The following is a 14,993-nucleotide window of genomic DNA, read 5'->3' on the forward strand; positions in this document are numbered from 1 at the left end:
ACCTCAAGAGGTTGCAGTCAAGCTGTTGGGTAGGGCCACAGGCATCTGAAGGCTTCACCGAGGCTGGACAGTCCACTTCTACAATGGCTTATTCACATGACTGTTGGCAGGAGGCCTCAGTTTCATGTCATATGGGCCTCTCTTTAGAGCTTGAATGTCCTCATGATGTGGCAGCTGGCTTCTCCCAGAACAAGTGGTCCAAGAACGTGAGCAAGAAGGATGCCATAATGTCTTTTATGACCAAGCCTCAGAAGTCACACATGTTACTTCTACTATATTCTTTTGTTAGAACTGAGTTATTATTAAGTCCAGTCCACAGCCAAGGGGAAGATATTTAGGCTTCACCTTATAAAGGGAATATACAAAATTTGTGGGCATATTTTAAATTACCACACAAGGAGATGGCTAGATTGATTATTGAAGATATTCTAGACCAGGGGTTGGCAAACTTTATGTACAAGGCCAGGTAGTAAATATTTCTTGCTTTGTGAGGCCATATTGTCTCTGTTATAACTACTCAACTCTGCCATGAAATGAAATGAAAACAACCATAGACAATATGTAAGTGAATGGATATAGTAGTGTTTCAATAAAACTTTATTTACTAGAACTGATGGTGGGCTATAGTTTGCTGACCCCTACAGATACAAGAGATGAAAAGGGTAGAGGATTATTTCAAGCAGAAGAAGCAGAATGTTTCATAAAGAACAGAATTATTGGGCACTTAAGAGTAAAGGTACCAAAAAAAGGTTTTTTTCATGTACTAGGTGGTTTACTACAAAATTGTTCGTAATAGAAAAAAAGAATAGAGAACACTTATTTCCACACATAAATTCTAAAAACATAAATATTGTTGATGTAGAAACCAAAATGCAAAACCTTTGTGCAATAGGGACAGCTGTCATTTATGTAAAACAATGTACTCTGTTGTTAGATTTTACTATTTATGAGGACATACATATGTAATAAAAGCACAGAATATGCATGAGAAAGACACCAACTTTAGATGATGGTTTCTCTCTAGAAGAATGGAAGTGGTGAAGGTTGTGGAACTTAAACAGGTTCTGTTATATATTTATGGTTTAAAAATTTTTTTTTAATTGTGATGAATACACATAACATAAAATTTACTACCTTAACCATTCTTAAGTGTACAGTTCAGTAGTGTTACGTATATTCACACTGTTATGTAACCAATCTTGAGAACTTTTTCATTTTGCAAAATCGAAACTCTGTACCCGTTAAACACCTCTCCATTTCCCCCTGCTCTCAGCCCCTGGCAATAATCATTCTACTATCTGTTTCTATGGTTTTGACTACTCTAGATGCCTCCTATCAACCATACAGTATTTGTCTTTTTGTGACTGCTTTATTTCACTAAGCATAATGTCCTTGAGTTTTATCCATGTTGTAGCAGGTGTTAGAATTTCCTTCCTTTTAAAGCTGAGTAATACATTGTATGTATACACCACATTTGATTATTCATCCATCTGTTGATGGACACTTCAGTTGCTTCCACCTTTTGGCTATTCTGATAATGCTGCTATATGAACATGGGTGTACAAATCTAAAAAAGAGTTTTGATGAAAGAAATGATCAGTAAATCATTGTGCAATATAGCAGCCTGAGCAAATATAGTAGCCTGAAGGTCTTTTTTCCTTCCATTCTCCCACAGCACATTCCAGTCAGACTTTCACTCACACTATCCACCTACTGGATAGTCAAGGTTATTAATGCCCTGCATGTTGCTAAGTCCTGTGGTCTTTCCTCTGGCCTCATCCTATTAACTGCTCAGCAGCAATTGATAAGGTGGTCATTCCTGCATCCTGGGCTTATTTTCTTCACTTGATTTCCAGGATGCTACTCTCCTGGTTCTTTTCCTACCTCTATTTCTTCTCAGTCTCCTTTGCTGCTTCCTCCTCACTTCTCAGACCCCTTAGTGTTGGATTGCCCCTGGTCTCAGTCCTCTGATTTCTCTCTCCTCTCTATGCTTAGTCCCTAGTTGGTTTTATGTAGGCTCATTGCTTTAAATGCTATCTATTCACCGATTTCAAATTTGTAATTGTAGCTTTTACTTCTCCCCTCACATCCAACTCATCTATTAAACCGCCTACTCAGCATCTCCACTTGAATGTCTAATAGCATCACAAACTTAACACAGGCAAAACCAAACTCTTGATTCCCATAACTCCCACTTCTCCTCCCCAGTCTTGCCTATGTTGGTATTCCACCTCCATTCTTCCTATTGCTCAGGCTAAAAGCCTTGAAGCCATCCTTTACTTGTCTTTTTCTCTAATCCCAGGCAATCTATCAAGAAGTCAAGTGAGCCTCACCTTCAAAGCATATCCAAGCTCAATTCCTTCCCATTGCCTCCACTCTGTCACTGTGGTCCAAGGTTCTGTCATCCCTTGCCGGGGTTATTCTAGTTTCTTCTTACTAGGCCCTATGGTTCTTCCCTTACCTCCCTCCTCAATCCAAAACCATACTTCAGTCCAATAGCTGAAGTAATCCTTTATGAATGTGCATCATATCCATATCATGGTTTGTCTTTCCTCAGAACCTTCCAGTGGCTCCCCATTTTTCTCAGAGTAATACCAGTATCCCTACAATGGACTCCAAATGTATACCTATCTTCCCATCATCCCCCACCCCTGGACTTCTCCGACTGACTACTTTCCCCATCCCTTATGCAGCTCTAGCCATGTACATAAATATTTACTATTCCTCTGCCTGGAATATCTGCACAACTGGTTCCCTCATTTCCTTTAGATCTTTGTTCAGATGTCACCTTTTCCTGAAGCTTTCCCTAATCACCCTATTTAAAATGGCTATCAATCCCATACCTCCCAAATGTCCCACTCCACCTTCATGACTTATTTTCCTTTACAGCACTTATGACAAACTGGTTTAGTCACCTTTTTAAATTGTTGTGCCTCTCTCCAGTTGGAATTTGAAATGAAAAAACACATGAGGGCTGAGATGTTTGTCTGTTTGGTTTACTGCTGTATTTCCTATATCCCTTGCATCAAATTATTCTTTGAATATATGAAACTCTGCTGTATCTTAAGACTGATCTGAGTTGATGCTGAGATTATAGTGTTTCTTTCCTGTTGGTTTCTCCAATTGGTTTTGTTCCTTAAAAGAGGCAATTTAAAAATATGGCTTCAGAATCTTTGGCACTCTTCCTTGAAATTTGAGCAGGCTTGTGACTGCTTTAATCAACATAGCATTGCAGAAGTGATGCTATGGGACTTCTGAGGTTACGTAATAAAAGGCCATGCAGTCTCTGGCTTATTTGCTGGAACACTTGCTCTTGGAATCTTTACACCTCAATGTAGGAGGTGGGAGCACCCTGAGGCTGCCATGCTGTGAGGAAGCCCAAGTCACATGGAGCGGCCATATATAGTTGCTCAGATTGAGAATTCCAGCTAAACCTAGACTTCAAGTTATTTTTCAGCCAAGGCACCAGATGGATGGGTGGAGAAGCCACCTTGGAAGTGGATCCACCAGCCCCAGCTGTTCCAGCCCTCTGACACCATGCTTTAGAAACAAGCCTTCCTTACTCTATCCTTTATGAATTCCTGACCCAGAATTCATGAGCATAAGAAAATGGTGGTGGTTGGACACCACTAAATTTGGGGTGATTTGTTACATAGCAGTAGATTACCAGAATGGTAAGGTGGAAAGGCCAGATAATAGTAAATTACCTTTAGAGAGAAAGTTAAGTTTTGAATTTTTTTTTTTTTTTTTGTCTACTGGAGAAAGTATATGGTATGTGCAAACATTATTCTGTCAAGCTCATCTTGTATGCTAGTGTCCATCCAGATTAACTCACTAGACTTCAGATTCTCATTAACTGCCAAGTAATGTCATCCTGATGAACCACTTGAGATTTCATGCTCAAAATTCTGGGGTCTTGGTATATTTCCATGCTGAACACCTGGAGGAGCTGGCAGTTTTAGACCAGCTCAGGCCAACCTAGTCATTAGATTATAGAAAAATAACCTCGGTATCAGTGTTGCAATGAGATATCCAATTTTCTTCTTCTATTTTTATTCTGTTTTTGAAATGGAGAATGAGTGTGATTAGAAATATCAGCCAGAGATCAGCTTTTCAGAATCAGCTGCTATTAAAAATCTGGATGTTCTCAGAGCTGGAAGGGCCATTAGAAGAAACTCACTCATAAAACTGCTTATTTTACTGATCAGAGAGGGGAAGGGGCATAACCAAGGTCTCAGGCTGGGTCTGGACAGGGTCCTGGCTCCCCACTCCCCATGCAGTTCTCTTTCATCTCAATAAGTGGTTTTTAGCCTGTAGTCTGGTTCAAATATGAACTTCTTGGGTGTTGGAACAGGCGCTCTGAACCAGCTGTAATGGTATAACATTTTGTTTATGCGTGCTTTTGTGTCCATTTCTGGAGATAATCCACAGCTTCTGTCTGATTCTTACAGAGATCAGTGACCCAGAAAAGCATAGAACCACTGCACTTGATGGTTTAATACTGTCATTTAAAAACTTCTAGAGTAAGTTAAATCTTGTCCTCTCTCATCCCTACACCACATGCTGCTGGGGAAATTCTTTAGTTATTTAAGATTAGTGCCTAATGGGTGCATCTTTCAGATGGTTAAGGATAGTTGGAGCACCAGCAACCAACTCATCTTACTCTCAGTTTTGAAAAATTTGGCAAGCACTCACACGTTAACATCACTTCTGTAATTCAAAAGCAACAAACAATACAGGACTAGGTAGGTATTATTTTTCCTTTCAGCCATTACAGTAGTTAAAGCAGAGAGCCCTGGGATCTCTACAGATAAAGCCTGAAAGCTCAGAGACTAACTTAATAGAAATTTATTTTTCCTGTGCACCACCATCCAGTGTGGGTGTTCAGCAGACTTTTCACATGGCATTTCAGGAACCCAGGTTCCTTTTATCTCGGGGTTCTGCCATCTTCTTGGGTCTTGGAGTCCTTTACTTCTAGTCAGCAGACAGGAAAAGAGGGAGAGTTGAGGACAGGGTAGGAGGTTTTTATGGACTTGAGTGCTTCATTTTTACCCACATTCCACTGGCCAGAAATAGGTCACATGGTCTCACCTGGATACAGGGGTGGTGGTGGTGGTACTTCCTAGCAATAGCTCTACACTGATGAAGAGGCACACAAATCTTTGTTGGGCAACTGGTCTTCTCTGCCGCAGTCAGAGTGTGCATTTTAATGATCCTGAATCTCAGAGATGGATAAAGTGTCTTGAGATGGGACTTTCAGACAGTCCATAAAGTCTGCAGGTGGCTTAAAATCTTCACTTACCTGACACCTTAAGAATTAAGGTGATCCTCAGAAACGGTGAAGCCAGAATTGATTGAAATATAATGTAGTTAGGGTAGGAATATTGCACTTCTTGGGTAATTGGAGATTTTAGTTTTTTAAGGAGTGACAGAGAGGGTGAGGGCCCAATCTGGATTTTGAGCTGGTTTATATTATAATAGAACTCTTATAATTATAGCAAAGAGAACTCTGTTTTCATTTTTGCAAAACTATTGCTACAAGTTTAGCTTTGTTATTGCATGTTTTCCCTTAAAAATCTTTTCATGCTTGGCAGAAATTATAACGGCACGTGTCTTTACCCTATGGTTTTATTTTTGTTGTGTTGCTTAGTTGCTTCATGATTATTTTTTGTTTTATACAATCTTAACCTCTCTCCTCAAATTATCATATGATTTTTATTCTGGAACTTGACTGGCTATGGTATGAAATTATCATGAATTTCATTCTCAGCTTTTTTCATTAAGATGTTTTTGATGCCACATGGTATCAGAATTGGTGACCTATGAAGTGTGTTACTCCTACCACTTACTGTGGAATACCTCTAACAAGTGTGACTTACTTTCTGTTTTGTCATCTATAAGATTTTATTGGTCTCGTGAACTCCAACAATCTTGGAAGTTATGTTGAGGGCTAAGTAGCTCTGTTTTTTAGCCTGAAGTCCTTATGTGAGGTGCTCAGTGGTGTGCTGGAACTGGAGTCAGTAATGCTTGACCTCATCCCTTCCAGAAATACGTTAGGGGCAAAAATGTCCTAACTGATGTTGAGGCCATTTTGAACAATGAAGAAGCACTAATTCTAGTTCTGCTCAAATTGAAGTCTGAGAAGTAGTTTTGTGTGCCAGTGATGACTTTGAGAAGAAAACATGCTACAGTGCAGAGCTGTAGCAGTAATTCCCCAGTACTGATCCTTAGACTTATGCACCATGGCCCTTGACCAAGTCTTCTTGGACTGCTGGAAAATAAGAACAATGTAACAGGAGATGGGTGAAAGGTTGCCTGTTTTCTTATCCTGGAATCCAGGGAAGGACTATCTTTTTTTGTGCAATTCTGTTATTCTGACAATTTTTACATAAATATGTTATATCTTAATGAAATGGTGATGATAGTAGATGGTAGTGGTGGACGTAGGGTTAAATTTAATGTCCTTACTTAGATAAAGCCAGAAATTATGTTGGTCCTCTTCTTTAACACCCAAGGTTTTTCTTTTCTTTTTTTAAATGTTTGCGGTCCAATGGAATGTAAAGACCTAAAACTACTCCATGTCGACTTTAAATGACTTTTCAGGAAGCAAATAAGTCTTATGGAATTATCCATAGGTGACTTATAAGTCAAATAAGTCTTAATGGAATTGCTCCATAGGTGCAATTACTCACTTAGGTGAGTAATTGTAGGTGAGTAATTGTATCAGCAGTGTGGACATGCATGAGTATTTTTGTTTACTCCTGTCATGGCCTACTTTCATAAAAGTGTTGATAATTATCATTAAGAAAATCAAAGCATGAACTGAACAAACTTTATCTCTTCTCTTCTGCCAAATCAATCTTTCAAAGTTTTGACAGACTTTTTTTTTTTTTTTTTTGAGAAGAGGCATGTAAAAAGTAAGCCTTGAAGCTTAAAATTATAATGTTTTTTGCTTTTTACCTAAAGAAGTTACTGGGTCTACATCTGGATTTAACCATTTTTTCTCCCCTCTAACACTGTTGATATTAATGCCAGTTTTAATTTCTTGGCATCATGAATGCATAAGCATATCACATACAGATGTGATTTTGAACAAGGACTGAAACTGTAAATTAGGAAGTAAGAGATTCATAGGGTTTCATCAGACCAATTAACTCCAAAAAGTGACACAGTTGTACTGAAAATGTTTTAAATTGCTCATTTCAAACCTACTTCAGTAGCAAAATGCCACCCGTGCAGTGGATTTGCAACTACGTTAGTCATTTTCTTTCCTCCGTTTCCTTGCTGTGTTTGTATTGGGAGCATGGAGTAATGTAATTTAGTAAATTATGATTTGATGGCTGGGCAACAGCCCCAGTGTTGAACAGTATTTGGACTATGATTACTTGCTGGCTTTGTCACAGTTGACATTAATTATTGATGGAAGTTTCAGAAATAGCGCATGTGCCAGGAGCTTTTCACCGCAACGCAGGCTCCAGGCAGGAGGGATGCTAAAGAGGGTGGGGGAAGAGGCACCTGTGGCTTGTTTATGTCTGTACACAGCGAGCCTGGACCTGGTGGGCTGAGTGGTACCTGTGTAAAGGTCATGGTATAACGGAAGGATGAACCGTCAGGCTTATTTCTATCGTGTTCCTCCCCAGGAATTACACCGAAGAAGCCAACTTCAGCCAGAGCCAGCCAAGACGAAGGCTCTCCAGACTGTCATTGAAATGAAGGTAGGAGCTGTTCACATTTCTCAAAAACAGCTGTTCCCCTGGAGTTTGTTCTAAACTTGATGGTGCCTAACACAAACATGTGAAATGAACCTTGTGTTTTTCTCTAGACACCCTGGTGGGTGCTTTTCTTCTCGATTTTTTTTTTTTTTGGCCTTCTCTGGTGCATTTAATTTATTGGCCCTTTAATTAGGATGCCTTTTCTGGGCAAAAGAATAAAGGGCTCAAGTATCCCTTGGCTGAAAGGAGCTGGGTTCATTTACAGAGCATAGCCAATGCTTTCAACCCTAAGAGAGGTTTTGTGTGTGCTTTAAAAGTAAATTTCTAAAGCTAGAGTAATTCTTTTTTTCCTCCCATTCACATTACAATGAAAAGATACCTTGAGAAACTAAGATTTGGCGAAGAGAAGTTGTTGTATATGCAGTGGAGGCGTTAAATGATTAAAATTATGCTATCAGCAAAATTTACTTTTCAAAGAATAATACTTTCTTATGACTCCAGTATTTTCTCCTAACGAAGTCTGGAATTAATAATAATTTATTAAATACTCACAGGGTATTCTATTTAGCGGTGGATGCATAGAGATATTTAAAAGAAGCAAAGATCCTCCTGCATGGATTTAGGGCATTTAAAGAATAATGAAGTAAATAATGATGAGCAAGCTATAAAGAAACAGATCTAAATGAAAGCCAGTTGCTTTGTCAGTTTATAGAAATTTGAAGTCTTTTTACTTCTAGTTTTTGCCAGAAGGAAGCAAATAGTATTTATCTTAAGAATAATTCTTGATTTACGTTGTTCCCTGAAGAAAAAAAATTTATAATGATGATGTTTGCAATCTGGTTATTTCATGCATAAGTTTAACATTCGAGAGTTTGCTGGTCACCATCATCCTACAAAAGACTTCTGAAACTTGCTGATAGGGTAATGATTTTTCTGTCTTGTAGCACATGATTTTGAATTGTCTGCCCCCAAATTCCCAAGTCCTGGGGAAAAAGAAACTAATACGAGCTACTGAGTTCCTGGTGTGTACAATTCTGACTTCGTATTTTTTTTTTCTAGTCAATGACAGTGTCTTCATCCAAGTGGATTTTTGTGGAAATAATGTAGAACATTTGCTTTAAAATTTTATGTCCCCTAAATGAGGTTACACGATTCAAGGCACTTATACTGCATTTGCAGCAAACTGGTTTGAAAAATATTATCAAAGGGATCAAATGATAGTAAGATTTTAAAAAAGCTAATCTTGGCTCATCAATTCATTTTGAATTTGTGTAATTTTTGCTTGCAATATTTTGAAAATAAACTTACCATTCTGTACTTGTGGGGGAGTGTAGACTCTCATAACTGAGATTTCATCCTCACTTCACATTGGAACCAAACTTGAAACTTGGCTAAGGCTTAAAAGAAAAGAAAAAAAGACAAGACAAAAGATTTTATTTTATTTTTTTGCTAAGAGTCATTTAGTCCTCCTTCTACCCACCTCCATACCTACCTCCCCAGTTCCAGCACAATTAGTAATAGAAGGGGATGTATATAAAACTATTTCCAAATTATTAAAAAAAAAAAAAAAGAAGTAAATATTGAGTTTCAAAAACCTGTGGAGAAACCAGGAATGACATCTCTCCCAGAGCAGTGGGCATTTTCCTGATAAAGGTCTCTGTACAATTAGTAATTTTTTGTGACTTTTATAAGTAGAAACTCTGATTATAGCTTACTCTTTTTTAGCATCATATGTTTTATTAGAAAACAAAAAATAGTAAATAAAGCACTCATTTAGGCTATCTACATGAGAAGGCATAAAATATAGTTTTTAGGGCACATTCATATCCATATGTTATCAGTAAATTGAGTCCAGAGTTTTTTTGTTTTTTTTTTTTTAATGGATGCCAGTGATCCTGATTTATAGAAGAACACATTTATTTTTAGGACATTGATAGTCAATATACTTATATACTTGTCAGGGAACTTAGCCTGGAGTTTTTCTATTGTCTTTTGGATGCATGTTAATTTACAAAGCACTGCCTTCTGTTTTGTCAGTGGAGGAGTCTGGGTCCCATTAGCATCTATACTTAACATGCATAAATTGAGTTATGGAGGCAGCTGGTAGAGGGTCATCTCCTCAGCCATGTGTGTTGGTTGTGACAGAGCCTGTGATCTCTTCTGATTTTGTATATTATATCTGTTTGAAATTGGAGGGAATATTGGAAAGCCGTATTTTACAAGACTTAGGGTTGACTACCAAATAGAACTGACCCTTAAACCTGATGGGTGGGACTTGAGACATTGGTTGTATTTTAATTTAAACACGTTGGGTAAACATCAATGTCATCTAGTGCCTTGGCAAAATCTGAAGTTAAAAGGAGCTTTCCTAGAGTAATTTGGACCTTTAGTTTCAGGGAGATGACACGAGTTAAGGGTTTAGAACTCACCCGTACTTTTCCCTTGCTTCCTAGAGAAACTGAGGGTGAAATTCTGACTCCTCATCTTCTCCAAAAATATACTTTGCATCAACTCAAGAAAGGTGTTTGTTGTGAACATCTGTGAAATCTTGTCCAAATGAAAGCACTTTTAGAACCACAGTCTGGTAGTTCTAGTAGATCTCTATGTACCCCTCTGGGCTTTTAGAGTTGTGAAAATATGACTGTCAGGGAGGGCCATCTGCACACACCAAAGTGGGGGCAATTCGCTTGCAGCCATCACAGCTGCTGCCAGCCAGTTGAACCAGAGGGGCTAAAGTCACCTGAATGAAAATAAAAGGAAGCAAAGTGAATGAAGTTATTTGTGATTTATCTTACTGCAGGAAGCTCTAAGTTTTAATTTTGATCTTGGTTTGGTCTGGCAGGTATGTTCCAGGTTTGCACTTAGAACATTGCATGTGTTTTTCAGAAAAGTTAGTTTTCTCGTAAATGTTGCAGTGCTCCTCCGTTTCTTGCTTTTGTGTCTAAAGATTCTTAGCTTCTCTTTTCTGCTCTTATGGAGAACTGTCAATAAAAAGGTAGTTAAGGGCTTCCCTGGTGGCGCAGTGGTTGAGAGTCTGCCTGCTAGTGCAGGGGACACGGGTTCGAGCCCTGGTCTGGGAGGATCCCGCATGCCGCGGAACGACTGGGCCCGTGAGCCACAACTGCTGAGCCTGCGCGTCTGGAGCCTGTGCTCCGCAACGGGAGAGGCCGCGACAGTGAGAGGCCCGCGCACGGCGATGAAGAGTGGCCCCCGCTTGCCACAACTAGAGAAAGCCCTCGCACAGAAATGAAGACCCGGCACAGCCAAAAATAAATAAATTAATTAATAAACTCGTACCCCAACACCTTAAAAAAAAAAAAAAAAAGGTAGTTAAAAGGGCTTTTTTCCTTTTTTTTCTTTTTTTTTTTTTTTTCGGTACGCGGGCCTCTCACTGTTGTGGCCTCTCCCGTTGCGGAGCGCAGGCTCCGGATGCGCAGGCTCAGCAGCCATGGCTCACGGGCCCAGCCGCTCCGTGGCATGTGGGATCTTCCCAGACCGGGGCACGAACCCGTATCCCCTGCATCGGCAGGCGGACTCTCAACCACTGCGCCACCAGGGAAGCCCCCTTTTTTTTTCTTTAATGTTAATTCCTTTGAAAGAATGTGTTTTTAACCTACTTTTATTATAAATTTGACATGACATAAACAAAAGTTTCACTTTCTTGGGTTCATTCATAAAGCTCTATCCCGTGTTTTTTTTAAATTTTATTTATTTTTGGCTGCGTTGGGTCTTCCTTGCTGCGCGCGAGCTTTCTCTAGTTGTGGCGAGCGGGGGCTACTCTTCGTTGTGGTGTGCAGGCTTCTCATCGCAGTGGCTTCTCTTGTTGCAGAGCACACGCTCTATGCACACGGGCTTCAGTAGTTGTGGCTCACAGGCTCTAGAGAGCAGGCTCAGTAGTTGTGGCGCACGGGCTTAGTTGCTCCACGACATGTGGGATCTTCTGGACCGGGGAATGAACCCATGTCCCCTGCATTGGCAGGCAGATTCTTAACCACTGTGCCACCAGGGAAGTCCCCCCCATCCTTTTTTTTTTTTTTTTTTGTAACAAAAATGAATTAGAGTAGTGACAGTACTTGTAAGATAATCTCAAAAAATTTTTTTCTTTGTTAGTTAAAACTTCTCAGTGAATGAAAATCTAATTCAAAATGGCTAAAGCCTAAAAGGAGTGTACCCTTTCCACTTAACTGGAAAAACCGGTATTGCTTCAGGCATAGCTTGATCCTGGGGCTCAAAAGATGTTAACACATCCCATTTTCTCTCATTCCATCTCTTATTTTAGCTTTCTTCACATGAGCTCTGTTTTCAGACAGCCCCTTTCTGCCTGTCTGAGCAAGATGGCTGCAGCATCTCCAATAATCACAGAAGGAAGGGACAGGGAGAAAGTTGTGTTTTTAAAAAATGCAAAAAACCAAACCAACCCTAGAATAATAATAATAATTACTAAGAATGGAGCATAAACCTTCACTCCAAATTTAACAGCTCAGGCTGTAAGAAAAAGCATGGAATTCCCTAATTTTCATTTGCTTTAATAAATTAAATGACATTCGTTAAGAAAAACAAACTTTATGCTAGCACTGAATTCAGCAGAATTTATCAAATGGGACATACATGAGTGACATAAGGGTTTTAGTAAGAGTCACAGAAAATGTACTTGATCTGGTGAACTTGTTAACTAAAGTGGATTAAGAAGTTAGGGGCATAATGTGACTATGTGACAATATTTCTGTGGTAACTGAAGTGAGAATTGTAGTTACTGAGGTTTCTCGTCACATGACCAGCCGCTGCACTTTTGTGTCATGAGTGGTGGTTCTTGTGTAACATTTACGCCAATGAGCTTTCCTATGGAAACTGAGTAGTAAGCAATTCAAGATTGAGCTTGACCAAATTGCTGCCTTGTAGATGTGCTATTGATGAAAGAATATGACTTTGCATTCAGGTGCTAACTCTATGGTGAGGTTGATCTTTTGCTTTTAAAACTAAAAACCAAGCCTTATCTTTGTGTTCAGGCAGATGTCTGCTGTTCTTCTGCATGGGGTTGACTGACCTGTAGTTGAGTTAATTTTCTCTTAAGAGATAACTTGGTGTATGATCAAATTCAGTCAATTCAGTTTCACCAGGCATGGAAGGGATACACTGGAACATGGAGAAGGCAAGAACTACTTGGTAACTTTTCCCAACATCTCATAGCTAGGCAGGGAGAGATTTCAGATTCAAACCTTGGCCATTGAAAGTATCCCACTTCCCAGTGTGAATTTAATTTGAGTCTTGGGATCTGGTCAGGAATACCATGAAGTGGCTGAAATGTTTTCTTTGGCTCTAGGGCCTACCCCGGTTTATTTCATCCATCTTTTGAACTGTTACTTATCTGAGTCTAAACACTGCACTCAGCATTGTTTCTTCTCCCAAGATGATGTGTTTGTAGCAAATTGGTGTCAAGCCTCATTTTTTCTAATCAAGCCAGTTTGATGGCTTTTTAGGCCTTAAAAATAGGCCATAGCTCCTTTTGTGGCTACCAAACAGAATAACAGCAATAACAACAAAAACACCACCTGCATCACCAGTGACAGCTATAGCCCGAACACCACTCCACACATGTGGAGCCAGGTGCAAGGCATCTGACGGATAATAACCCATGAGTAGGTAAAATTAGCCCCATTTCACAGATGAGAAAGCCATGGTTTAGAGAATATGAGCAACCTGCCCAAGGTCATACAGCTGGTAGGTTGGCAACTGAGATTTGAACACGGGTTTCTTCTCTAAAGTTCTTAGACTCTCTACTCTTCCAGTCTGCTTTTACTGAAGATGACCCATCAGTTCAACTAGTTTTTCTTTCCACACTTTGGAAATTATACACTGAGTTTTGCATCATAGAACAGGTTGAGGCAGCTCATGAGAGCTGGGAAGTTCTATTTGATATATTTGGAAAGGGGCAATATTGTACATTGTGCTATAAGGCAAGATTCATCCTTTTTACATGTATATGTTATCAGTCCTGCACATGGGGCTCCAAATATGTACCCTACAGCCAACATATGTCCTGTTTTTTTTCCTTGAGTTTTAAGTCTTGCCCTGAAGCCTTTATAGTAGTGTGGAGCATAACTCATTTAAACTTGCAAAGCTCTGTGTTTTTGATGTGCCCTATCCACTTATGATACCAGAAATTACCCTTTAGCTTTTTTTTTTCTTGAGAACTTTCTTCATTTTCTCATCTTTCAACTTAAATGGGACACGTTTTTTTTTTTTTTTTTTAAACTATTTTCCTTAAATAAGGGGAAAAATGTGGGTTTTAAGTGATAGCCAGAAAAAGCAAAATGTCAAGTTAAATGTTAGCTCTGGATGATATATGGTTGTCATTTAGAAGCAAGGAAGATTAAAAAAGTGAGACTTTTTTTTTGCCCAAACTCTTCTTTTTTTTTTTTTTTTTTTTGCGGTACGTGGGCCTCTCACTGTTGTGGCCTCTTGCGTTGCAGAGCACAGGCTCCAGACGCGCAGGCCCACCGGCCATGGCTCATGGGCCCAGCCGCTCCGCGGCATGTGGGATCCTCCCGGACCGGGGCATGAACCCGTGTCCCCTGCATCGGCAGGCGGACTCTCAACCACTGCACCACCAGGGAAGCCCATGCCCAAACTCTTCTTATATGTGTTTGAATCTAAATGTTTGAGTTGCTAATTGATAATTACTGCTATACACAGGTTTATTTTGTGTGACTATAACTCCTGAAGTTGAATTACAAATACCAGTGCTTACCAAACAGCTATATTGTATAGAGCACCATGGTGGGCCTTTCAGAAAGAGTGAGCACTCAGTCTTTAAGGGGCTAGTGGAAGGGAGTATATAAGCCTGGATCTAAATAGTGACCTAAGAACAGCAAAATGGGCTGCAGAGACTCAGAGGATATCAAATAAGAGAAGGACAGGGAATGCTTCTTGGAGGAGATAGCATTTGGGGAGGGCCTTGAAAAAATGGCATGATTTTGATAGTGGGTAGAAGGATTATTTATAAACAGTGGGAACAATATCAGCAAAGGCAAGGAGGTTGGAAATTATGAGATGTGTCTGGGGAAGAGCAAGTCATTCAGTTTGGTTGAGAGAAGACTTTTTAAATTTAAAAAGCAATGGAAGATCAAATGAAACCATAAGAATGTGGGAGAAAAGAAATAATAGAGATAAAAGCTGAAATTAATGAAATAGAAACCAAACATATATAGCAGGGGAATATAAAAGCTAAACACTGATTCTTTGAAGAGATTAACAGTTCTCCTGGTCAGAATCATTGAGAAA

General features: G+C 39.5%; 1 protein-coding gene across 9 annotated transcripts in view; it reads left to right on the forward strand.

Annotated features, from left to right (window-relative positions):
- ERC2 (ELKS/RAB6-interacting/CAST family member 2) overlaps window positions 1-14,993 on the forward strand; it is a 963,856-nt gene that overhangs the window by 271,394 nt on the left and 677,469 nt on the right. For all 9 annotated transcript variants that reach the window (XR_014016968.1, XR_014016969.1, XR_014016970.1 and 6 more), the window contains one exon: window positions 7,641-7,715. Coding sequence is in view for 6 of the 9 variants with exons in the window: in XM_081247675.1 (XP_081103801.1) it covers window positions 7,641-7,715 (75 nt within the window). In the remaining 3 variants the exon portion in view is untranslated. The remainder of the gene's footprint in view (window positions 1-7,640; window positions 7,716-14,993) is intronic.

Source organism: Mesoplodon bidens (genome assembly GCF_964165515.1).
Source record: "Mesoplodon bidens genome assembly, chromosome: 10".
Classification (NCBI taxonomy): domain Eukaryota; kingdom Metazoa; phylum Chordata; class Mammalia; order Artiodactyla; family Ziphiidae; genus Mesoplodon; species Mesoplodon bidens.